Here is a 27873-nt window from a genome sequence, read left to right as displayed (position 1 = left end):
TCTCAAAAATCATCATGCTGAGCAAAAGAAGCAAGACATAAGAAATACAGTCATGCATGGTTTAATGACAGGGATACATTCTGAGAAATAGGTTGTTAGGCAATTTCATCATTTTGCAAACATCATGGAGTGTACTTACATAAACCTAGATGGTACAGCCTACTTCACACATAGGTTACGTGGTATAGCCATTATATTCTTACAGGACCAATGTCATATCTGTGGTCCATCACTGACAAAAACATCATTGCGTGGTGCAGGACTGCATATTCTATCTTATTCTATATGAGCATGTGAAACAGGGATGGACTGTATAAGAAACTAAGAAACTCTTAGAAGTAACAGAACTGCTCTGTTTCTTGTTTATGGTAAAAATTTCATAGGTTTACATATCTTTCACAACTCATCAAATTACATGCTGTAAGGGATTATAATTTATTATATATATTTTTTGACCTCAAAAGGAGTTGTTTCAGAATGAATTCAGCAGCCAAGCATGGTGGCTCACACCTGTAATCCAAGCACTGGGAAACAGAGGTGGGCAGATCACCGGAGGCCTGGAGTTTGAGACCAGCCTGGCCAACATGGAGAAACCCCATCTCTACTAAAAACATGAAACTTAGCTGAGCATGGTGGCGCGTGACTGTGATCCCAGCTACTTGGGGTAGCTGAGGCAGGAGAATCTCCTGAACCCGGGAGGCGGAGGTTGCAGTGAGCCAGGATCACGCCACTGCACACCAGGCTGGGTGGCAGAGTGAGACAGGGTCTCAAAAATAAATAAATAAAATACAAAATACAAAAATGAAAATAAAAATGATTTTAGCAAACTTACTAATAGGGTTGACATATAAGTATCAATTCCATCCCCAAATATCAATAAACAAAATGAAACATTAAAATGGTGCCATATAGTATAAGGGCATTAAAAAACTACCAAAACCTAGAATTAAATCTAGCAAAAGATTTGCAAGAACTCAACTGGAAAACATTACCAAGAAAATCAGAAAAAAATCTAATAAAATTTTAAAAATATGAAATACTAGATATTACAAATATGACAATACCCCCTATATGAATCTGTAGAGTCAATGCAATCCTAATCAAAAGAGTTACTGGAAAGGGGGTGTGTGAGATTTAACAAACTGATGCTAAAATACATGTGAAAAACAAAGGACCAATAATGACAAATTTTTAAAGAGTACAGTGAGAAGACATACTCTACCAGGTTTCATGATTTATTATACAGCTGTAGTAATTAAAACACCGTATTACTGATAAAAAGGATAATAGACTATTGAACTAGGATTAAGAACCCACTTAAAGAGACCCAGTTACGTGGATGGAGCTGGAGGTCATTTTCCTTAGCAAACTAATGCAGGAACAGAAAACCGAATAGCACATGTTCTCCCTTGTAAGTAAGAGCTTAATGATGAGAACATATGAGCACAAAAGAGGGAACAACAGACACTGTGGCCTACTAGAAGGGGAGAAGTGAGAGGAAGCAGAGGATCAGAAAAAATAAGTATTGGGTACTAGGCTTAGCACCTGTGACACAAGTTTATTTATATAACAACCCAGCATATGTACCCTGAAACTAAAATATTAAAAAAAAAAAGAACAGAGATCCAATTGCATTTAAGCCAAAGACATCAACCTATAGCAATGAGGAAAGTATGGTCTTTTGAAAGACTAGAGCACCTGTACATCTATACGGAAGCAAATGAAAATTTACTCCTACCTCAGACAATACACAGAAACCAATTCAAGACAGATTATAAATCCCAGTGTAATAGGCCAAACAATAAAGCTAGAAGATAAAAATAGAAGATTTTCATGTGTCCTAAGACATAACAGTTTTAACTCTAAAGGAAAGTGCACATAAATTTGACTAAATTAAAATGAAGAACTCTTACTCATTAAAAAGTCACCATTAAGGAATATAAAAACAATATGCAGAGGCAGAAGATATATTGTACAAGGGGTTTATACCCACAGTTTATCAGTAACTCTTAAGAATAAATAACACTTAAGGAACACACAAAAAATGCAATTTCAAACAACCAAAACCAAAATAGGTGAAAGATCTGAAAAGGCACCACACCAAAAAGATATAAATGTAGCAAAAGGTCAATAAACAAGCACATAAGGTGTTCAATCTCATTAGTTATCATGAAATGCAAGTGTAAACAACAATAAAATAACACTACACGTGTATCTACATGGCTAACAAAAAACACACAAATGTTGAGGGTATGAAACAAGAGGAATGCACATACACTGTTGATGGTAATGCAAATTCATACAACTACTTTATAAGAACCATTTTGCATTATCTACAAAAATGGAAAATATACATATCCCATGACACAGCAATCCTACTCCTAGATCTGTATTCAACAGCCATGCATACAAATATGCCTCAAGAATAACCACCCAAATATATGTCAATGGGCAAATGGAGAAATAAATTGGAGATTCACACAAAGAAACACTATTCAGCAATAAAAACAATCTGACATGCAACAACACAGACACATCTCAAAAACATCATACTGAATAAAGATGTCAGATACAAAAGATGACCTGCTGTGTGATTCCATTTATATAAAATTCCCAAACAGGCAAAACTAACTAATAGTGAAATCTACAGGTGCCTGATTCAGGAAGTAGGGAATTTACTGCAAATGGTCACAAGAGAATTTTGGGAAAAGTGGAGATGAGTGATGGAAATGTTCTAAATCTTAATTGTTATAGTGGTCACATAAGCATGTATATACTGAAAATTAGTCTATTTTATATGTAAATTATGTCTAAGTTGATTTATATGTGTATACACATATTTACATTATATGCATGTATATATATACACACATGCACCTACAAATAAATATACACATAAAATATTGGATAAGGTGGAAAATATGAAATATCTAACAAAATTAAGAATGGATATTATAGCATATTCATACAATAAAATACTATACAGCAGTAAAACTATAACCACAGGCACAAACATGAATGATTCTCAAAGTTAAGCAAAATGAGCTAGACTAAAAATATACTCACTATAAGACTGCAATTTTTTTAAGATCACAAAATGCGCAAAGCTATACTGTTTGGGTCATACCTAAAAGGTAAAACCTTTTTTAAAAGCATCCTTTATTTGTTCATTATCTCCAGATTCTTGATACTTTTATAAAGCTGTAATTGTTTCCTGACATTTGTATACTACTAACGCAAGTACTTACTACTGATTGGAACCCTCGAGTGGAGCAGTACTCAAATTTTGAACGTCTTTGGTAACTTGCACTAGTAATTAATATCACTGCTTCTTACTGAGCATTTACAATATGCCAGATAGGTCACAGATTTTTACATATAGGCACACGTGTGTGTGTGTGTGTGTGTGTGTGTGTGTGTGTGTGTAGTCATCCCCTCCACGTTTTGATCAATGACTGAACATATGACAGTGATCCAATAAGAACATAATGAGAATGAAAAATTCCTATTGCCTAGTGACATTGTAGCCATTGCAACACCACAGTACAACACATTATTCATGTTTGTGGTGATGCTGGTGCAAGCAAATCCACTGCACTGCCAGTCATATAAAAGTATAGTTCATAAAATCATGCACAGTACATAATACTTGATAATAAGTGATCATTTCACTGGGTCATATATTTACTATACTTTTTTATTTTAGAGTATATTTCTTCCACTTATTTTTTTTTTTAAGATAACTGTGAAATAGCCTCAGTCAGGTCTTTCAAGTTGTATTCCAGGAGAAGGCATTGTTATCATAGGTGATGACAGCTCCATGCATGCAACTGTCCCTGAAGACCTTCCAGAAGATGGGAACGGGAAGAGTTGTAAATTTTATACATTTTTAAAAATTAATTAAAAATAGAAAAATGCTTATAGGATGAGGATATAAAGAATATTTTTGTGCAGCTGTACAACGTGTGTTTTAAGCTAGGTGTCACTACAAGGGAGTAGGAAGCTTGAAAAGTTAAATTAAAAAGTTATAATAAGCTAAGGTTAATTTGTCATTGAAGAAAAAGTATTGTTATAAATCTAGTGTAGCCTAAGTGTACAGGGTCTATAAAGTCTACAGTGTTGTAATGTCCTTGGCTTCAGCTTCACTCACCACTCACTGACTCACCCACAGTAAGTGCCCTATACAAGTGTACTATTTTTTATATTTGCACCATATTTTTACTGTACCTTTTCTATGTTTAGATTTGTTTAAATTCACAAATATCTACTACTGTCTTACAATTTCCTACAATTCAGTACAGTAACATGCTGTACAGGTTTGTAGCCTAGGAAGAGTAGGCTCTACCATATAGCCTAGGTATGTAATAGGCTATACCATCTAGGTTTGTGTAAGTACATCCCATGATGTCCAAATAAGGACAAAAGCACCTAATGGCATATTTCTCAGAATGGGTGGCCATCATCAAAGGACTCACGCATGTGTACAAACACACACATATAGTATACAGATTTTTAAAAAATGAGAAATAAGATTATTTTCCACATTTTTAAAAGTAGGCAAAATTGGCACAGAAAGGGGTTAGGTCACTTACTCAAGTTCATACAGCTCACGAGTAACTAATCTGAGATCAAACCTAGGCAGTCTTGTTCCTTTCCCAGGACCTAAGCCACAATGCTTAACTTAAATTAAAAAAAAAAAAGATTTTGAATATTTTAAGTATATCCATTAGTGGAATTTTTAAGCAATATTTTGTTGGTTTTACCAATAAATAAAATGTGAAGAAAAAAGTTTGTGATAATTCGTATTGATTTCCTCATTTAATATCTACCTACAAGGGATTACCAAATCTATCAACCAAGTTCAGATGAACTGCTGGAGATGAAAAATTAGCACAAATATAGGAAGCAAGTTGTTTTGAAAACTCTTGAGTAGCAACTTACATTTTCATTTATCTACTAATAAATTATCACAACCTTTCCTATATTTTAACACCTATCATGCCCAAAGCAAAAAGCAAGTGTCTTTATTTATCTACAGCTCACATTAATTCCTTGTATCAGCCCTATGAGGTAAGACTTGGTGTCCTAGTCCTACCAATAAAGGTGGGAAACTCTCCCAGACCAAGTCCCACAGCTAAGAAGAAGAAAGCCAAGATTCAAGGTCAATTTTGTCTTTCTTTTCTACTATTTTACCACCAGTTATCCTGAAAACTGCTTTTAACTTTGAAATATAAAGCATGTTGATTTGTGAAAATTAAAAACTGAACCGTAGTCATCATCCTCTCCTGTTCTTATACTTTTATGATGTTAGCCTAGTTACTTGAAAGTTCTGAACCTGCTTTCCACATTTATTAAACGGGGAATAATCCAGGGCCTGCTGCCTAGGAGTATTATGATGATTAATGAGATGATGCTTTTACAGAGCATAAGGCAGTGGCCTGCATAATACAAAAACTCAGCAAAAAATGTTATTTTTATTACAGAAAAAAATTGTTGGTCCTCCTGGTAAACCTAATGTGTGTATTTGTTTCTTAAAGTCCTCAAAATGAACACTTCATATTTGGAATAGTGAAAAAGTGTCAACAACCTAGGAGAATAAATTATGTTTTTAAAATCAAATATTATACAACAGTTATATAAAATACATATAATGATGTGGACAAATCACAAAAGTATTAAGTGAAACACCAGACTACAAAAGAATATCATTTTCATTAATCAAAAACATCTACAACAATGCTATTGCATCTGTAGTAAAAGTACAAAAGCATGCATGAGTAGGATAAACACCAGTTTTAGAATATTGGTTACTTCTGGGCACAAAGGAAGGAGGCAGAAAAGTTAGCTGAATTCATTATTTCTCAATAAACTAAAGTCTGGCTCTACTATGGTAAGATTTTTTTTTAATCTAGATGGTATTATACGGTAACATGATATTTTGCATACTCTTATGTATGTTTGAAATTTTCCAATTTATAAATAATTTTGTCTTAATATTTTTGTTGTGGCTTTCAAACCATTTTTTAAATATGACTCATACTACAGTTTCTGACCAGGAAGCCAGAATTACTAGCTTAACTCCAAACACTGAGAAGGTACCTCCTTCTTCCTCATAAATTCCCTGAAAGTCATAACCTCATCTTCATCCTTGTATTGTACCCCTTTTTCCCTTTCCCTCAGTGCTTTGGACCAACAAACTAACCCTTGTTGAAAAAATGCCCCAAGCATCATAAACATATCCAGGTAATATATGTCATTGTTGAGGGGCTCAGAAATCTTGTCATATGTAAATGATCTTGGGAAATGAAGCATGTATATTTACAGCTTGATTTGTGGAGTTTCAGAAAAGGGAAATTCTAAAATAAAGCTTTATTTTAGTAAGTTAAAACTTATGTTCAAATGGAAATAATGTTTTAAAACCCCAAATAATAATAAAATCTAAAAATAAAACCCATATCAAAAATATCAATGATTCTGATTCACATTAACTTGCTAAATGTCTTGTTAATATTTTCCCTATGTCGATTTTATTATTTTTAAAACCCTAAATCTGAAAATAGAGGAAATCTGCAGATGTTCAATTGTGACGGGCTGACCTACTATAAACAGTCTTTGCCTGTGGAATGTAGTATGTTTGTAAGGCCTTTGAAAATACCTAAATTCTATTACTTAAATAGAGAATTAACAAATTTCTATACAAGAAAAACTATTGTTGTGAATAAAATTGTGTTCCCACCCCACAAAATTCATATGTTCAAACTCTAACCCATAATGTGACTGTATTTAAATTAGGTAAGTAATTAAAGTTAAATACAGTCATAAAGGTGGGGACCTGTTCCAACAGAACTGGTAGCCTTCTAAAAACAGAAACCAGAGATGGCTCTCTCTCAGCCTAGGAACAAAGCCCACATAAGCAGACATCAAGAAGGCCACCATCTGATAGCTAGTAGAGAGCTGTCACCAAAACCAAAGGATGCTAACACTTGATTTCAGACTTTTAGTATCCAGAACAATAAGAAAAATTTCTATTGGTTAAACTACCCAGTCTACGGTATTTCATCATGGTAGTCAGAGACAAAGACAACTATCATTGGTATCAGAATTAAAATGGTTTGTTTAAAGAACCTGAATATAAAAGAAAAGAAGGTAATGAATCACTCTGATTATAAAAGTGGGTGTTCAGCATACCTACAGGTTTTATTTTTTTAAATATTTTTAATCACTAAAGTTGCCCAGAAAAGCAGTGGCATAAAGGTTAATGTCAAAGATATCCCCTTATGAACTGTACTTACTTACTACTTTGACAAGGCAGCCAAATAAAAAAAAAAAAATTACATGCCATATGTGGAACATCATTTCACAAAATGTTAAAAATAATAAATAAATGAACAAATAAATAAAAACACAGTTCTCACAATTGATAACACACTGTGGGTCATTCTAGAGTGAAATTTAAAAAAAAAAAAAAAACACACACACAATCATTAGGCGGCAGTTTAACACTGCCCTGAGGTTTTCATAATATCTAACTAAAACAGACAAATCTGAATTCAGAAAGCATGAGAGTGTAATTACAGCATAGACCAATAATGTGAAACTGACAATGCACAGATAATTAAGCCTCAATCTGTGAAGTTTTAAAAAACATCCTTAGGGTAAGAATGAATTATCATTACAGAACTACTGCAACACATAAGTTTACAACATCATGAATTTTTTAATCTACTAGCAAACATTTCAATTTTATACATTTTTCAAACAAGATGGATTTACAAAAAGAAATATAAATGTAATGACTTTTTAACTTAGATTATTGAGCAGATAGATACCCTCACCTTCTAACAATAAATCTACTATTTAAATTTAGATTTAATTATTTATCTATTCAATTCAAAATTTAGCAAATATTAAAATAGTCTTTTTTCATAGAATTTAAAAAGCATTTTAAAAGAAAGAAATCGAAATGTTAAGATTGCTAAATATTTTTCTACTATAATGTGAAATGTAAATTTCTTGAAAATGAAGGATATCCTTCTGTATATTTCTTATTCAGTGCAGTAAACAAATGCTGATTACTTTTCTGTACTTTTTGCTCATATGTATTGTTGACATTAAAATCTATAAAACAGTGTCAACCATTTTGAATGCCTATGTGAATACAGAGGAAAAATATCCAAGATTTTTATTTTTAATAGAAAGTTCAAAGAACACAGGAGACTTCAGGTTTAGATTTCAAACTTTTGAAAAGCCCTCAAGGAGTCAACACAGCACCTCAGTTTTCTAACAGTTGTACTTCCACAACAGTGCAGCTTTGCACACCATCCCTTTCCCATTACTTCTGCTTCTTCATTTGCCCTTACCCCCAAAACATTCAGAGGCACTACACCTTACAAAGAAGGCTTTGAGACCTATCCCAAGGATAATACAATTGCATGAAAGATGTATAAAAATCATTAAAGCGAGGAGGAAAAATTTACTTCCTTCAGTAGCTGTGAGATTCCTTCCTGCCTGGGGCACTAAGACGACTCTGCATAAGATCACATGACACACCTACAACTCCCATGGCAATGTGGCATCCGCTTTCTGCTTGGAGGGCTCCCAGGGACTAGCAAGGCCTCCAAGTGAAGGTGATAAGGAAGGAGCTGGTGCTTGGAGCCTAGTCCTGATCTAGCTCTCAAGAGATAGTTCAAAAGATAACCTGAGGTTATCGTCCAGGCCAGCCCTCCAGGTAAAAGGAGCAGGCAGGAATTCAGGGAAGAACCCAAGTTCACAACAAAGACAAAAAATTTGATAGAGCATCAATTCTATCAGATTCTGTTGAGAGGAAGGAGGCAGGAGGGCACATGTCCAGGGACAGAAAAACAAAGAGCCCTATGTCAGGAAAACACTTCAAAGTCGACATCCACATTCCTTTGAGCAGCTGTATGAAATGTTTAGTAATTCCTTTAAAAACACAGGCCATAAAGAAATATTTTCATTTCGTATATCAAGGAATGCACTAAATATCATTTGCAGGTGTTATTACTTGACCAAAGAGAAACTCACATTACATAACCCACAGTTTGATTTAAAAAGTCATATTATAACACTTTAAAATCATGGAATTACTATTTGCAACATAGGGAAGGCGCACAAGGAAAAACAAACAGTGAAGTCCGAAAATAATTTATTTGCTCATTTTATGATCTGAGCACCACAAAAGCATTGCTGCTATTAACTACCATAATCAAAGAAAAGAAAGGTTAGGATAGGTAATCTGGCCTAAAAATCACATGAAAAAGAAAACAGTGCTATGATATAGCTAGTACTAAATTATTTACTACTAATTTTAATGTTGTTTCCACTCTCAAAGACTCAGTCACAAATTGAATAACGAGCTTTTCATATGATACAAAGCTTACAATGGAAGGAGTTGAAAATATACCACTCTGGCACTCTTACTATTTTGAATAAAGGCATTTAATTCAAATATTGGAAAATAACAGGTGTAAAAAGAGGACTCTTGATCTTCCAGCTTCCTTAAAAGCAGAAGATGAAATTCCCCTAAAAGAAATTAACATCCTGTCCTCAAGGACAAGAAGTTGAGGCCAAAGAATTCTGTACAGGCCTTGTTATAAAAAACTTATCTTTTAAGCCTCCCCACATAATTTAGTTGGTTTTTCACAACTTACTACTCTTTTTGCAATTCATTATTTAAGCGTTTCACTCTAACTGCTTATTTGGGTCTTTATCTCTTTATGAGGATTCTCGTGCCACATAAAACTCACATTACTTGTATGAAATAAATTTGTATGCTTTTCTTCTGTTAATCTGTTTTATATCCATTTAATTCTCAGGCCCAGCTAGGACCCTAAGAAGAAAGTGGTGGAATTTTGCTGCCCGTATACAACTAAATGAGTATCAAGATTCTCTGTAAAATTCATGAAAATTAGCACAGACTGTTTGAAACTTAAATCAAATGCTTCTTATGTGAGGTGATCCTTTACAGCTCCTAAAGGGATTCGGTCCTGGCAGAGATGCAGCTTCAACATGTGTACACATAGTAAACCCTTCTGGCATGTCAAAAACATCTGCCATCTGAAGACGTCATTTTTCATTCACCTTCTTTAAATTATTCAAAATTAGCAAAATATTTTAAAGCTAAAGTGTCAAACAAAATGAGTGTCCTTTACAATCCCAATAAATAATCCAATTCTTATATAGGCAATCAACATTTTCAACAATATTTACTCAATAAGTGGTTAAGGAAGTGGGAGCTAGAGTCAGATGTACTGGTAGGAAATCCTAGTTCACTACCCATGTGATCTTGGAGAAATTAACCCAAGGCTCAGTTACCTCAAAAGTAAAATGGGGTGAACATTACCTACTCCATGTTCACATGGAGTTTGAGTGGCCCTTACATTAGATAACTCCTGCAAAATTATAAACCAAACTAGTGTTTAATAGATGACACTAGTTGTTTAATAAATGTGGTTAATACATGACACTATATTGATTTACTAGGAAATATCAGACTTTGCTACTGGCACTAGGGATGTCAAGATAAAGACACATTAATTAGAGCCTCTGCCATCAAAACGTTTACGCTCTAATAGGAGATACTTATATTAACAGAGCCTTGTAAATGGTCATGTTTTCTCTCACAAACACTAAATTTCCACCCTTCTCTTGCAAAAACTATTTGCACTGCAATTACCAAAGGTATCTAAGGCCAAGAGAATCAGTAGCAGCCACAGATTCAAAGGGAGTAGGGGGAACAGCAGGCGTGGGGGGAGAGAGGAATCCTGCTGAAACTCCAGCGTGGATCCTGTGCAGGAAGTGTGTAAAGCATTTAGTGCCACTACAGTAACAGTCAAACTTGAACAGCCTCATGTTTCAGCAGAGAGACAAGTGTTAACTTTTAATGGTAAAAGCAACATCCTACTCCAACCCTGGAGAAAACCACAACTATTTTAGGTATAACTTTGAGATTAATAAATTCTGAAAGCTAAAGCTGATGACCTCTTTTGCTATAAATTACCTCCTCCCAAACTGTTTAGGTAATCCTCCTGTTACCTCGGGATACCAATGACTTACTACCTGAGTATAAGAACCTACACTGGTAGAGCCCCTCTTTGGGGTCCCAGAGGTCTCATCTCTAGTGAGCCTAGCTTCATACTGAGCTGCCTGTCACCATCTTTTTACATGTGACTTCTATACGAGACTGCAAGTCACCGTATTCCTCTTTGCATCTTCCCACTGAGCACAGTGACTAAATACGAAGTTCAATAGATGTGTGCTGAATTATTACTTGGTGCCAAGCATTGTACCAGGCAGCAGAGATACAAACATTAAAACCATGTTCTCTGTCAAAGAGCAAATCATCTACTGGGGAGACAGAGTCAACATTTCAAATATGAGAACTGCACTAATGGAAAGACTACAAGTATTGTAGGTGTGGAGACTTGGTATGGAAAGGAATATCCAGGTAGAATTAAGGGAAGGGATGTCCCCCCAATTAAATAGGGAAAAGCTAAAGAGTCCCAGGCATTATTAGCTGGAAACAGACTCTGTGAAAAAATGTCCAATGGGATGAGGACATTTTTTTAAAAGAAAAGGTTGGATGAATAGGTAAATGAATACAGTCAAATTTAGATAGGAACACTGAAAATATAACTTAAAAAATCACTAAATGCCCTCAAATTGAATATTTACAGCTTATTGTAAAGATTCTTACCTCCCAGAAACTCCTTTTGTTGACCCTGGAATCTCTGGTACAGGTCGATGTCTTAGCAGAAAAGATCGAGATGGTCTTGAAACCAACTTGCTACGATTTCTCATAGGTGCTAGGATTGGTGATGATGGAACATACAAGTCATTTACAATCATTTCTCCTTGAAACTTAAAGAATGAGGATGGTGGTGATCCTTCTAATAAACCATTTGTTCCATTTCCAGAATTTGTTCCTGATGTGGAACAGCCAACAGAAGAAAGGCATTCCAAGTCTGCATTAGGGAGCTTACTGAGATTTTCTGTGATCAATTCAACTTTTTCTGTTTGTTGTTCTTCAATTGTGTGATCCATAGTCTTCTTCGTAATCAATGATTCTATTTTAATATTTTCACTACCAAATAAAGAATCATTCAAAGAACCCAAATTCAGGTGTGGTTCTTCTGCAGTGGGGAAGTCGCCTTTAGGAGGAGACAGCTTATTATCTGATTGAGGATACTGGCTTCTTTCCAGGCTGGCATCATTGTCTTCAAGATTTTTTGTAACAGTCTCCAACTGCGGTGGGCTAGATGTCTGAACACTACTAGAATTGGAAAGTTCTATGCAGATATTCTGATCAGAAGATGGAACATGGTAATCCTTTGAAGGGTCATCATTCTTCTTTGTTTTATGGACATTTGCATATATTGGAATATCTTGCATTTTTGACAAGATTATCTGTAACTGTTTAAGTATCCTCCTACGGTGACCTGTAGGTGATATTCCAATTTTCTGCAGCAGGCTGTCATTTATTGCTGCACAGTCCTTCACAGTAGTAAAACCAGACTCATGGAAATGTAAGAGATACTGCTCCAAATTAATGCTCATTAGGAAATCTTTTATATCCACATTTACTTCACTGACTGAGGACATAATGGTGGCTTCATTACTAAGCTGAGTTACAAAAAGTGGCACGATGAGACACACACACAAGATGATGCACTTCTCTACTGGCTTTTCCTCTATCAATTGTGACAGAAAAGTTTCTTAAAATGTTATTTTCTTCACAGTGACTGCTTTATGTGCTTAAGCCTAGAAAAAAAAAAGATTTATTAGGCTATTTTAATTATTAAAATCTACTTTTATATACTTTCTCTGAAAAAACAACAGAAATTAGGACACTAACTTTCACTTTGCATTTGGAATCTTTGTGCATTGCTTTGCATGCCCTAGAAAACCAGTTTCTCAGTATGTGAAGGTACAGGACAGAAATGCTATGACAGCATCAAACTATGACTTTCAAAAAGGTGAAAAAAAATGACACTGACACATGTACTGAATGAACATATATCAAAAACTTTATTCAACTTATTAATTAAAAATGAGGGAACCAGTAAGTCAGTAAGATTGGATCCAAGAGCATTTGTGGAAAAGATGTATCTAGTTCATCAGAAAGGGCTTTTTTAAAGTATTAGAATAGGACAGCTAGGTTAGATAAAAAACTGTTTAATGTCCTACAGGATAATAAGCCATAACATTTGGGGTTATCTTTTCTACTAGACAAAAATCTATAAGCATACAGGTAACTTCTCAGTGTCTACGTGCTACTCAAATAATAAATAGACAAGTCAAGCACAGGAATTAAAATTGGGATTAAAATATCTCTAAGGTGGTCCTGTTAAACAATATTCCCGAAAAGGCACTGAAATAATGTTCTTTTGACTTTCAAGTTTTATGCAATTTTCTTAACAGTAGTTGAATATAACAACTTTCCCTTTCACTGCATGTTCTTTCAAATATTTAAAAACCAGTCAGAACATATTTCTCAGTTCAATAATTTTCATTTCATAAAAGCAGGCAGCATTGTATGTAAACAATAGTGATATACAAGATATGACATTGAATAATCAGCTAATTCTTAAATACATTAGATAACAGAAAATATGCTAATAGGAAAGGACAAGGTAAAGGTTTAAAGGTCACACGTCCTCCAATGTACACAGCAGATTCATGAAGGTTTATTTTTCTCCCAAACAAAATAATTAAACTTTTTTTAAAAGTCCATTTTTCCAGATGCTAATTATACAGGTGTGTTCAGTTTATGAAAATGCATATGTGCAACTTTCTGTACATTGTGTGTCAATAAAAAAGTACAGAGCAGGCATGACACACATATACTGAAGTAATAAAATGAGACACACCCAAACAAGGGAAATTTCCCTGAGTAAGCTTTGATGCAGGACTGAAAAACCCCTCCACGAAAGGCACTACTTAGACTCTGCATATGCCACACACCGACTGCCCATAAGCTATGGCTTCAACTATTTTAAAATATCAGCAAGCAGTAACAAAACAGGTATAGGATAAAAGGGAAAGAATATATCTTCTTCAGGACACACTGTAGGAGCAGAGAAATAAAAATACAAAATAAATGATGAAAGGCAGGAAATGCCTTTGTCAATAAGGCATCCCAGAGTAACACCTAAAATGCTAAAATGTCACACACAAAGAAGTTACACCTCGGCCAGGCGCGGTGGCTCAAGCCTGTAATTCCAGCACTTTGGGAGGCTGAGGTGGGTGGATTATTTGAGGTCAGGAGATCGAGACCATCCTGGCCAACATGGTGAAACCCCGTCTCTACTAAAAATACAAAAATTAGCTGGGTGTGGGGGTGCGTGCCTGTAATCCCAGCTACTCAGGAGGCTGAGGCAGGAGAATAGCTTGAACTTGGGAGGCGGAGGTTGCAGTAAGCCGAGATGGCGCCACTGCACTCCAGCCTGGCGACAGAGCGAGACTTCATCTCAAAAATAAATAAATAAATATATAAATAAATAATTTTAAAAAAAGAAAAGTTACACGTCAACACTACATACAAACTCAATTCTCAGATAAGCCACTCTTTTTCTACACAATTATTTTGCAACAAGTGTATTGTCTATTTTTACTAACATTATCACAGGATGGAAATAATTACTACCAATGGAACAATAAGTGGACATAATGTATTCAGCCACTTTAGAATTTATAAACATGATAAATTGGCCAATAACTTGAGAGGATTAGAAGCATTTTCCTTCTGAAGTAGAATAAATTATAAAAAGTCATAGTTTTGCTTACCCCATCCACAAAAACCTTAATAGGAGAAAAACAATTTTAATAAAATACATACACACACTCACACTAAGAAACCTCCTGATCTGTCCCTACCCCAAATCTAAAGCTTAGACTGTATTTCCAAGTACACCTTTGTATTATCCACCACACTCAAGGAATTAGGTGAGCTACCGATGTTACTCCTTGCTACTGATAGAATTATGTCCTCTCAAAATTCCTATCTTGAAGCCCTAACCTTTACTGTGACTGTACTTGGAGACAGGGCCTCCAAGGAGGTAATTAAGGTTAAATGAGGTCATCAGGATGGGACCTTGATAAGACAGGATTAGTTTCTTATGAGACACCAGAGAGTTTTCTTTCCCCCAGGCCCAGAGCCCTCTATGTAAGGACACAGGGAAGAGGTGGCTATCTGTAAGCTAGGAAGAGGAATCTCACTAGGAAACTTATCAGCTGGCAAATGGATCTTGGACTTCTCAACCTCCAGAGCTGTCAGAAAATAAATTTATGTGGTTTAAGCTACATAGCCTGTGGTATTTTGTCATAGCAGCTGAACTGACTAATATACTTCTCCATACTCACTGCTTTTGCCATGGTTCCGAACCTCATGACATCTTTTGCATGGATTACTGCAAGGGTCTCTGAACAAATCTCTCAGCCCAGTCTCCATGTATCAGTCAGTGAACTATCAAACACACAAATTTGGTATGTAACTCCACATGCTCAACTAGATAAAGTCTATGCTGATATTGCTTATAGTGCCAAATCACATTTTTGTCTCTAACAATAATAATAGCAGGTGCTATTGATGTAAACAGCAATTATGTGTCAGACACCATGCTCATATTTCCTATGAGACAGGTATTCCTATGTATCAACTACAAGCTCATATTCAACCCTTGCCAAACACTCTACCAACATCCTTCATTCACTTTAGTCCACTCTTGTCAATTATTTCCCTGAGGCAACAAACTGTTTAGCAGCTCCACACCTTTTTGCATACAATCTATCTGCTTTCTTAAGCACCATTTAAAATTATAAACAGGCAAGTATTACCTCCTCTGTGAAGGCATCTTATCAACCCCTCAAAATAGAATGAATCACTCCTTCCTTAACATACATCTATAATTTCTATACTAGAGCTTTGCAAAGCACTTGGAACATGTTTAAGAGATGTGAGAGAGGCTGATAAAAATGGCAGAAGAGATTGAGAAGCCTATTGTATTAGTTTTTTGGTATGTATGTGTGTATTTTTGTTTTAATACACAGCCCTTTTCTTTCTCTGGCAGATACATATATACTTCCTAGGTGGTCAAATCAAAGAAAGATATACCAAAAGCTCTACCCAAAACCATCTCTATCACTCAACATGCTGAATATGGTTAATGAATCTGATTCCTTTTCATGCCATGGAAAAGGCTCCCTCCCACAGTTCTAAAATCCTCTCTGCACGTTAATGTCAACTCTGTCCTCCAATTGCCTGATATTTTAACTGTCTGAACACCCAAGAGTGTTCACAGATCCAGTTCTTCTCCTAGAGGCTCTAGCCCCAAGCACATCACTAGATACACAGAGATGAGCGTGCCCAATTATAAAATTCCAGTATGTGAAAGCTCCTTAATACGAAATTGAACCTCTTCATGTTTTGAACCCCAATGGCAGTCTATGGCATGCATGCCACAGCCTGGATCAGTGACCCTCCAGGTACTGATCTGTGGATCTTCTGTACATCAACAACTGCTATAGGTCCTAGGAGTCTACATTTGTTACACTCTCCAATTATAACTGGGATGTGTGACAAAATGTGATAATTACAGTTTTAAGTTCTTGATGCTTCCCAAACATGCTTTATACCAGCCCACCTGAGCCTAAGCTCATCACTGTACTCCTCTTGGATAAAATCCCCCACCTAACATACTGCACACAAGTTTGCAGTAAAACTAAATTAAAATCCCACCTCCTCACTTTCTAGCAGTGTAAACAAAGGCCCGTGCCCATGTCAATGTCTCCATTTCCTTTCCCATAAAATGGAAATAATCCAGGGTACCTAGCATTGGTGAGGATTAAATGAGATAATCCATCATAAGTGACTTGCACATAGTGCCTAGCATGTACTGATGCTTAGTAAACATTCACTTCCGTCACTATAATTATTTTCACCACTATAGTCATTGCGTCCCCAGAGTTAAATTTTCTGTTTTTTTGAGGTCTAAAACACTTTCCTTCACAAGAGTTCTAATGAACAAGAAATGCATCCTCTTCTCCGTATTCCTACACTATTTACTTCTTAGAGTGTTGTCCTAGTCCATTCGGACTGATTTAACAAAATACGAACGCTCTTGGACTTACAATGAAGATACATCCCAATAAACCCATTGTATACTGCAAATATTATAGACTGAAAACGCGTGGCTGACTGGGAGCCAGGGCTTGCTGCCACTGCCCAGCATCACTAGAGAATTGCGGTTTCTCTCAAATGCATCACATTCACTCCATCATAAAGTAGAAAAATCCCAAGTCAAACCATAATAAGTTGGGGAGCATCTGTACCTTAGACTGGATAATTAATCAACAACAGAAGTGCATTGCTCAGAGGTCTGGAGGATAGGAAGTCCAAGGTCAAGGTGTCTGCAGACATCATAGATAATGCCTTCTATGTGTCCTCACATGGCAGAAGGGCAAGGGGCAAACAAACAAGCTCCCTCAGGCCTCTCTTATGAGAAGACCAATTCCATTCATGAGAGCTCTGCTCTCATGACCTAATAACCTCCCCCAAACCCCACCTCTTAATACCATTCCCTTGGGCAGTCAGGTTTCAACATACAAATCGGGAGTGAGGGGGTGGACACATATATTCAGACCATAGCAAGTGTTTAACTATATTCTGCTATTCCATAGATAGTGTAACATAAATGCCAAGACTCTGAATCCAGACAACTTGTGTTGAATTCCAATTCCTCCACTTACTAGGTTTATTATCTTGTGTATTTAACTTCTCTGTGCTTCAGTTTCTTAGTCAAAAATAATGGTAATATTAGTACCTACCTCATAAGGCTACTGTGAGAATTAAATGAGTTAATACATGCACAGCACTTATAACAACAACTGGACATTAAAATTGCTAAGTAAGTGCTGCCATTATCACTATTATTTTATTATAATAAACTCTGCCAACAGGACAAACCCATATAAGCTGCACAATAAATGCCAGATTACATGCTTATAAGCATGGTGCATCATGTATATGCAGTACATGTTTAGAGAATGTATAAATAGTTGGCATTACAAACGTGGCTGTGCATTTGCCCATGCTATGCTGACCCAATTCCATGAGGCACTAAAAGGGAAGTAACATTTAGGAGCACCTGCTACGTGCCCAGCTTACCATATCACTCAATAAACAGCACCTTTTTACTTTACTGTGCTATGCCTTTAAACTATATCCTCGATTCAGTAACACTACCTATCTCCCCCACTCCCATCCTAGCCTAAGCCACCATCATCTCTCTCTTAGACCACTGCAATAGCCTCTTAGACCGATATTCCTGATTTTGTCCTGGCCCCCTCTCCCCCACACAGTAGATTCTCTCACTGCAGGGGCCAGAACAATTAATGCCATAAGAAAAGTCACACCATTATCACTCCCTATGACTTCCAAACTTAATCTTCCCTGACTTTCCCCCTCCATCACTTGACAGCCTCAGGGCCAGCCTCCTTCCTGTTCCTTCCTCAGACCTTACCTCTTGATCTTGTCTCTTTCCAACCTTCTTCTCCAGCATACATGTATGTCTCCACAGCCACTCCATCACTTTGGTGTGTCTCTGCTCAAATGCACCCTCTTCAGACAGGTGATCCCTCCCTAATCTATGCTATACAAGCATGTCTTGTGACTCATCATCCCTTATCCTTGCTTTATCTGTCTCCACGGCATCTACTACTGCTGATATCTGTTGACTGCTCTGAGAGGGCAGGGATCTTGTCTACTGTTCACTGCTCAGCTCAATAAATGTTTGCTGAATAACTTCTTCCTTGCTTTGAGATGAGAAGTGGAAGGTGCACATTGTTTTAAAATGTTGTCTATTTAAGTAACCAAGCTAGTATGGAGCAGATTGATTTCAAGCACAGATTTCTCCAATTCATCTAACCATTAACAGAGGTCCTCAAATCAGGAGTGAGTGTGAGCGGTGGGGCAGTAGGTATCAGTTAGAAACATTCTAAACCATCTGTGGGACTTTTAAAAACTCATGGGTTGGGCCAGGCTGGGTGAGGTGGCTCATGCTTGTAATTGCAGCACTTTGGGAGGCAGAGGTGGGTGGATTGCTTGAGCCCAGGATTTCCAGAACAGCCTGGGTGACATGGTGAAACCCTGTCTCTAACCAAAATATACAAACATCAGCCGGGTGTGGTGGTGCACACCTGTAGTCCCAGCTACTCAGAAGGCTGAGGTGGGAGGATGGCTTGAGCTCAGGAGGAGGAGGTTTCAGTGAGCTGAGATTGCGTCACTGAACTCCAGTCTGGGCAACAGAGCCAGACCCTGTCTCAAAAAAAGAATTAATGGGTTGGACAAGCTTCCCCCTCCTAATGTCTCAAATAAGGAAGGCCACTATAGTAAGCCCCTCCCAAACTCCCTCCCCATCACCTATTATCAGTGGAGCTTTGTCATCAATCCCCAAGTTGAACAAGGAAAGCAAACAACTGAAAACCATGGGTTACTTCATCAAACCATGATGTCATTGAGACAACTTCTAGAATCACCTTTGCCTAACTATATGTTACAGGATGGAAAACAGCACAGTACAATCGAATCAGTCATATGATCAATCCATTAAAACAAAAAGAGAGCATACCACTGAAAAATCAGAAACATGTTCTTAGCAAAGTTAGAAACTTTGTGAGAAAATGGGCTTAACAGTAGTCAGAGGATCACACAACTAAGAAAAAAAGCTTAAAAATATAGATTTACAAATTAGGCTGCTAAATGAATCATGAAACTTTTCAACATTATCAATATAAGTCTTACAAATTCCAATAACAATGAGAGCTGGCTGTATTCCAGAACAGTGGTTTCCAATGTATTGGAACTATATCCCTTGATTAGATTCAGAGATATATGAGAAAATGCTTTTGCTGGTCTTAATGACCAGCAAATGACTAAGTGACACCAGTAGACAGAGAAAGTGACTATGACATTCTGCGATAGTACCAAGGTAAAAAATTCAAGTATGATTTATATTCCTTCAACTCTCTATAATTGATCAGTTCCCAATATGGTACCCAACACTATAGATGATAAAAGAGAAAAGTGTCCCCGCCTTCAAGTGTCCCTGCAATACACCACTTCAGTTTGATGTGCGTCCATGTACACGGCTAAACCTAGAAGTCTACATACGTTTACATTTAACTGCCCAAGAGTTAAGAGGCAATGACAAATTAAGGGAGAACATCTTTGTAATTGCCATATAAAGCAGTGGTAATATAGAATTTAGTTTATCAAAATTTATTGTTGCATCTATCATTGTGGAAAGACAGCTCATGCAGGACTACAGTACAGCTGATATAAGGCAACAATATGAAGCCAAAATCAAATAACAAATTATTATTTGCTAATAAACTTATTGTGGAGAAATCACTAATTCCTTGGAAAACTGGACTTCTCCATATGGACAACATGCTGAACTAATTAGCTGAGGGTACAGGTCTTCTAGAAGTCCACCTGATATGGTTTGGATGTTTTGTCCCCTCCAAATTTCACGTGGAAATGTGACCTCTGATGTTGGAGGTAGGTCTAGCAGGAGGGGACTTCCCAGTGGGAAGTCATGGGGGTGGATCCCTGATGAATGGTTTATGTGGTCCTTGTGGTAATGAGTGAGTTCTCTATGAGTTCATGCAAGATCTGCTTGTTCAAGAGAGCCTGGCACCTCCTCCATCTCTTGCTCCTTCCTAGCATCTGATAATGCTAGCTTCCCCTTTGCCTTCCACGATGATTGTAAGCTTCCTGAGGCCTCACCAGAAGCTGAGCGGATGCCAGTTCCATGCTTGTACAGCCTGCAGAACTGTGAGCCAAATAAATCCGTTTTCTTTATAAAATACCCAGTTTCAGGTATTCCTTTATAGCAATACAAATGGACTAATACACCACCTTTGCTTTGGTACAAAATACAGAAATAGGTACCGTGTTATTTGCACATCAAGCAAACTAATATCAAGATATTCACTCCAAGTATAGATAAAGACATGTTCAACTTGACTCTTTCCCAGAACCATGTAAAAGAGGAAGTGTTTCAGAGAAAATATGCTTATGATTATATTCTTCCATCCCACAGTATAGAGCAGACTGCAAAAGGATGAAGGCCAGGCCTGCTAACTTATTTTTCTAGTCTGAGTGCTTAGCCCCTAGAAAAAGTATAAAACTGGTCATTTGGCATCTCTCTCCTCCGCCATCCATTCACTTACCTTAGTGTGTGGCAACATCAGCCCCATGAAACCCCTTACAGGAAGCCCAGTTCCCTCAATGTGGTCATCTCTTTAAATTGCGGTCACTTAACAGGCTCTGACCTCCTCTGCCCCCTGTTCTCTACCTCAACCACTACTCCTTTCCCACCCACCAAAACACATCCATCTTCTTTCATTCTCCCTCAGAATTACATTGCTAATAATAATAACCAATAGTTGTGGAGTGTTTGCAAACCATTGGTGTAGGATCTCATTTACTCCTCACAGCTGCAGGAGAGGAAAATCCCATGCTGAATATCAGGCAATAGATAAACAGTGGAAACACTAACTTAAGTGTTTCCACGAGTCAGACTCCACAACCTGTGCTATAAACTGCAATGCCTCATAGTAGATATAAAATTGATTTAATAGTAAAGATGTAGCAAAGACTTAATAGTCTCCCTCTCCTTTGTCTAGCTGTTCATAAGTGCGTATATTCACACTAGGGAAACGCTGTTTAAATATACCATATCTTGCAAATTCAAGTTTTATACACCATTTAAGTTTGATATGTGTCCATGTACGTGGCTAAACCTGGAAGCCTACATTCATTTACATTTAATTGCCTGAGAGTTGAGAGCCAATGACAAATTAAGGGAGAACATCTTTGTAATTCCTATATAAAGCAATGGTAATGTAGAATTTAGTCTATTAAAATTTATTTTGTATCTATCACTGCAGAAAGACAGCTAACACAGGACTATAGTACAATTGATATAATGCAACAATATGAAGCCAAAATCAAATAATCAAATATGACCAAAATAAGTATTCACTGCCCACATGAAGTCAATGGTTATGGTAAAAAACAAAAACAAAAACAAATCTGCTTGACGAGAAAATAAAGCATTAAGGCCAGGCATGGTGACTCACGCCTGCAATCCCAGCTCACTTTGGGAGGCCAAGGTGGGTGGATCACCTGAGGTCAGGAGTTTGAGACCAGCCTGGCCAACATGGTAAAATCCCATCTCTACTAAAAACACAAAAATGAGCTGGGCATGGTGGCACACACCTGTAATCCCAGGTACTTAGGAGGCTGAGACATGAGAATCGCTTGAACCCTGGGGGGGGGGGGTGGAGGGAACCAAAAACCCCCCCCGGCAGGGAAAAAGAAAAAACGCTGCCAAAAAAAAAAAAAAAAAAAAAAAAGAAAGAAGAGGAGGAGAAAGTATTAATACAAAAAAGATACCTGACTATGATCTTAAAGGTTTAACTTCAAATGTGGTGCAAAAGTAGATAAGGAGTGGAAGCAACCCAGATATCTATGAATGGATGAATGGATAAATAAAGTGTGGTATACACACAAAATGAAATACTAAGAAGCCTTAAAAAGGAATAAATACTGTCACATGCTCAAATATAGATGAACCTTGAGGGTCATTATGCTAAGTGAAAAAACAGTTATAAAACAGACAAATACATGATTCCACTTACATAAGGTATCTACTGTAGTCAAATGCAGAGAAAGTAGAACCATGGTTAACAGAGAGGAGAAGACAGGTAAGGAGCTGTTTAACAAGCATAGAGTTTCAGTTCTACCAACCAGAAATGGTCTGGAGATCTGTTTCACAGCAGTGTAAATATACTTAGCGTTACTGAACTATATACTTTAAAATGATAAGATGGTAAATTTTATAGTATATGTTCTTTTTACCCAGTAAAAAAAGAGATCAGAAGACAGACTAGAAGATTTGGGCCAGTCTCTCAGCTCTTATTCAAATGGAACTCCCTGTACACACCTGGACTTTCTTTTCTCTCCGGTGGGAGCCAATTCAAGTCTTACAAGTACGGTAACACCACATTCATGAGGCTTCCCTGCCTATCCCATCCCTCCTCAATCCTTATTAGTTCCACCCAGGCAGTAGTATAGATAGCACAATGCCCGAATTCCAGTCCAGGCTTCCCCACTTTTTAACTATGTAACTTAAGTTATTTAACTTCCCTGAAGCTTGTTTTTGTCATTTATAAAATGAGGGTAATATACCTCATATCGTATAGTATTTCTATTAGAATTAAACAAGTAAAATATTTAACATATATAAGAATACCTGACGTGAGTTACAACTGCACCATAAATGTTGGCTAATATTAATTCACCCATTGTATACAATATTGCCTTTAATCACATTCATACCACTATATCGCACTTGGTTTGAATGGAATTCTTCGGTCTGCATAGTAATATTACATTCCTTTAAATTATCACTGTAAATCATTCTTCTAATAAACCCACAATGCACCTAACGCAGCAGTTAACATAGTTTTATTAATGTAGTAATATATACATGTAGTTAGAGTTGTAAGAATGACAATTCCACCTGAAGACTTAACACCTGGGACACAAAGCACAGTGATTTACCAGGGATTCCAGCTCTGCCATGTGCTACCTGTGTGGCCTTGGGAGAATTCCTCTCTTTTCCTGAGCCTCATTGTTGTCATTTGTAAGCAGGGAAAATAATAGTGCGTACCTCACGGGGATATTTTGAGGATGAAATGAGCGCATATGCATTAAAATCTTAGAACAGTGCCTGGTAAGCAACAAGCATTTAATTAGTGTCTTCTGGATGGAGAATAATGGAAATTTTAGCTGAAAATAGGTAGGCTCTGGGCAAAATCATTTCATAGCTTTGATCAAGGAGTAAGGATTGTCTAAGCTATGTTTTGATTATTTTACTTATAGTACAATCTGAAAACCACAATAAAAAAAAACTAAAACTTAATATCAATTTCCATCCAGTGAAGGCCACAAGTACAAATTCCTTTACTTAGTAAAAGAACATATTAGTAGCATAGGAGATACCTAGGTTTAGGTGTTCTGGATAATATTGCAATAGTTAAATGCTTGATAATTTCCTTAGCCTCTGTAAGTCTTTTGTCTTTCAAGCTGTCCATCCAGATTTTAAGTTAATTCACTAAGATTTAAGAATTTTTAAAAATTCTAATGGAGAGAGATCCCTAAGGTGAAGCCATAATTCTTAGGATATCAGAGAATAATTTATTCTTCTAGAGTTTCCACAAAAGCAGTATTTTAAAACTTTTGTATAAATGTATACTCCACTATTTCTCTGAATGTAAGTCATATTTTTAGACAAACAACCAGATGTTTCAGAATAGCCTACTGTGTTTCCTCTCTTTGCATTTATAAATAGCACTCTGACCTCTTTTCCAACTGAGTTTGAGAGTTTATTCCTATTGGTTTAGCAATTGTCAAAGTTTCTTTTTCATATAAAAAGAGGGCATTTCAGAAAACTTCTCCTACCTTACTGGACCATTTTTTAACATGTATTCATTCAATATATATTAAGCAACACTACTCGCTCCAAGATAAGAGAGGGGGATATTTGGAGTTCAAGATAGCAGCATCTACTATCTCATTTGACAACAGTGCTAAAGGCTACAAAGAAAGTGAAGATACAGTCTTCCCTCCAAGAGTTTACAATCTAAAAGGGTAGATTAGACATGACTATAAGAAAAGGTAAATGGCATGTATATGAACAATCAGTTCATTATTACTCAGTAAGTGCCAATAAAGAATACCAAAGACACCACAAAAAAACAACTTTTTGCAAAGAATTTGATATACTCCAAAAAAGCACTTAAATTGTAATGGTGAGAAAAATTCAATTTTATGACCTTAATTTCCACATGGTTTTATATTTTAGTATTGTTTTAAATACATAGAGAAGTGGCCCCATCATCCTTCATGAGTTCTCAGGAACTCTAAAAAATCTCAAATCTGCCACCTAAACCACTACTTCAACCCAAATCAGGCCTCCTTTGTTTTCTCTGCAGCATGGGTAAATAAGTAAGCTTGCGCTGAACAGAAACTGAAACAAAATTTCACAGGACAACTTTCTAACCAGAAAGGATCACGTGAGGAGAACACCATTGAGTACTGTTTCATTTAAAGAAGAAACAAGTGAGCAAAACGGTTTAACTACCATTACATATTTAATCTGGCCAACACTTAGAAGTAATAACTAAAATGATAAATTACAAGGTCCAGAACTTTGCAGAAAATATCAAGATAGCGTCTCATAGCCTCTAATCTCACATCCACCATATGTGATCAAATCTAAGACATATTTCCCAAATTATTAAGAAGTTCTCTACCTAATTAATATTTCAAGAATTCCCAAAATTCTTACAATGTAGCATGTGCAAAGATTGTATCCAAGAAATGTGTCAATAAATAAATGAGGGCAGGTGGAAATGTGTGCTAAAAGAAAACTATTAAAGCAATGACTATTATTTATACTTAGCATTTTGATAGTCACTTTCACCAAACTTTCTCACAGTTGCAGGGAGGTGGGTTAGAAAATAACAAAACAAAACAACAACAACAAAAAAACCTTCTCATATATCATGATGTCTATAAGCCAGAATCCTAAGTAGACTTTAAAAACTTCATAGTTTCAATGTGTTAATGTAAAAGTTCTTAAGAAAACTGTAATTCATTATAATCTGAGTTCTATACTTATCCACAGTATCCAAGAATAGTTGGATCTGATAAGTATTATTGCATATCCATGAGCCTTACACTGCAAGGAGCTTGCAGTGATATTAGAAAAACAAGAATTTGTTTTTAAATGTACCATCAGCTTCTCCTTTTACAGACAAGCCACATAAAATCTGACAGGTTTACAGACGAAGGAAAAAATACAAACACAAGCACATCCATATAAATAAGTTTTAACAAGCTCTCTCACTTACCCTCTAGGTACATTTTAATTCAAATAAATCTTTGAGTACTGACAAATCTATATAAAACACTCTTCGTGTTAGGAACCACCTTAAATGTGTATGTGTTAAATATGTTTGGAAAGAAGCCAGGAAGATATTTGCACTTAACCCTAGCCTAGTTCCATGACCCACTTTTTTTTCTTCTTTAAACGTTGTTGGACAAAGAATGTCATGAGTATTTTCTCTCAATATTTCTCCTGTAAGTGTATGGAAGTCATAAATAAGAGTTTAAAAAAAAAGAGTTTAAAGGTATTTCTTTTTCCTTAAAAAAAGTTAGCTTCCTTTTTATCTTCCAATTACTTATGGGCAAAGTTCCATGAGCCCGTGGGGGTGTAGAGTGCTTAAGTGCAGAGAAATCAATACTGAGCTTGTAAGTACAATACTATTATGGGTAATAACAATGACATCCTATTAAATGTACTTTCAAAAATAGCTTATTTTCAATACACTTCTTGATTTTTTTTAAACCGAAGGCTGTATTCTACTGAGCAGCCTACTTCAAGGACAAGCTTGCAAAAAAAAAAAAAGAAAGAAAGAAAGGAAAAAAAAAAGAATTTGCTATCAGGATATCTACTTACAACAGCCTAAGATGTCATTATTCCACACAAACTAGCTTATTTTCTTTATTTTCTTGTATTTTCCTCTAATTATCAAAGGCTATATAATTCCACGAACCCTTTCCCCAAATCTAAATAACTCAAGATCACATCAAGGTGGGAGAAGTGTTTAAGAAAACAAGCCAGAATTAGATACAATAAAACTTACTTTATTAAATAGGATGGACACCACTTCTCCCAAGAGAACTGTCTCCAAAAGTAAACAAGAAAGATCAATCTGGTAAACTCACATCATACAGGTTCCCGTGCAAGGTATCGGGTTCAGGCAGGTGGAGGCCAAATGATCGTAATTAAAGTTAATTAACAGGCCAGTCGTCTTAACGCGGTTAACAAGCAGGGTGCGGGGCAGCACAGACACCCGGGCAAAGTCAAGATCTCTACCGAGTAAATAACTTGGTGCCTGAAACTCACTACAGCTTCTTCTTATTTGGAGGTGGGAGAAAGGAATGGAGGGAGTGTCTAGCTGTCTATCCGGATCGTCACCCTCCCAGGTCAAATCCCAGAAGCGGAGTTCTTGGATCACTTACCGGCTTCTGGTTTCCTTTCAGACGCCCACACGCGGGAGCGAAATCCAAGGGGCGGACACCAGAGCCGAGCACTTTGCGCTGAGGAAATTTACCCGGTGAAGTGTCGAAAAGCCCCAGCCCCTCCAGACAGGGTCCTCCCACCCCGGCGGGGGCCATCCTGGCCCAGCCCTCCTGAGGCCCCGGGTACTCGCCTCGCGCGCCGGTCGCGGAGTTCGAAAAGCGAGGTGAGGCGGGGCTGGGAAGCCCAGCGCCGGCGTCTCTCCTAGCCTTGGGCGCTCGGTCCTCGCCCCTCTGCCCGAGGCGCCAGGCCTCCTCCTTCCCGGTCCCCGCCGGCTGTCCGCAGCCGCCTCTGCTGCCTGGCGGCGGCCGCGCGGGCGGCGCTGTTAATGGGGCCGGCGTGTCGCGGCCGCCGCACCTGGAGGCGGGGAGCGCGGGCCGCGGACCCGCGCTCAGCTCCGGAAACGCCGAGCCGGCGCCCGCGCCTTGCTCAGGTGCTCCCGCGCCTCGCCTCGGCCGCCGCTTCCTCTCTGCCCGCGGGGGCGGGGAGCAGGCGACCCGCGCGGGGGAAGCCGGAGCTCAACGGCGGGGGCGGCCCAGCCGGCCGCCCTGGTTCCACAGCATAGTTGGGTGACTGACTCAGACCGCCGCGACTTGGCCGCGCCTGGCACCCTCGCCACCTGGCGCACCTCGGCCCG

At 37.4% G+C, this 27873-nt stretch overlaps 1 protein-coding gene across 3 annotated transcripts in view; it reads right to left on the bottom strand.

Moving 5' to 3' along the window:
• The window catches only part of LOC116463743 (arf-GAP with Rho-GAP domain, ANK repeat and PH domain-containing protein 2-like), a 183235-nt gene extending 155932 nt beyond the window's left edge, over window positions 1-27303 (bottom strand). For 2 of the 3 annotated variants that reach the window (XM_032146995.2, XM_058434829.1), the window contains exons 1-2: window positions 27179-27303; window positions 11717-12780 (exon numbers count right to left, since the gene is read on the bottom strand). In XM_032146995.2, coding sequence (XP_032002886.1) covers window positions 11717-12621 — 905 coding nt within the window. In that variant the 5' untranslated portion in view covers window positions 12622-12780; window positions 27179-27303. Of the gene's footprint in view, window positions 1-11716; window positions 12781-26881 lie in introns of all 3 variants that reach the window. The other variant, XM_058434828.1, reaches the window with a different exon arrangement.
• Window positions 27304-27873: the final 570 nt, after the last annotated feature.

This window comes from Hylobates moloch, unplaced genomic scaffold (genome assembly GCF_009828535.3).
Source record: "Hylobates moloch isolate HMO894 unplaced genomic scaffold, HMol_V3 SCAFFOLD_57, whole genome shotgun sequence".
Lineage (NCBI taxonomy): Eukaryota > Metazoa > Chordata > Mammalia > Primates > Hylobatidae > Hylobates > Hylobates moloch.
Note: the sequence above shows the minus strand (reverse complement) of the source record. Positions and strands in the feature narration are given on the sequence as shown.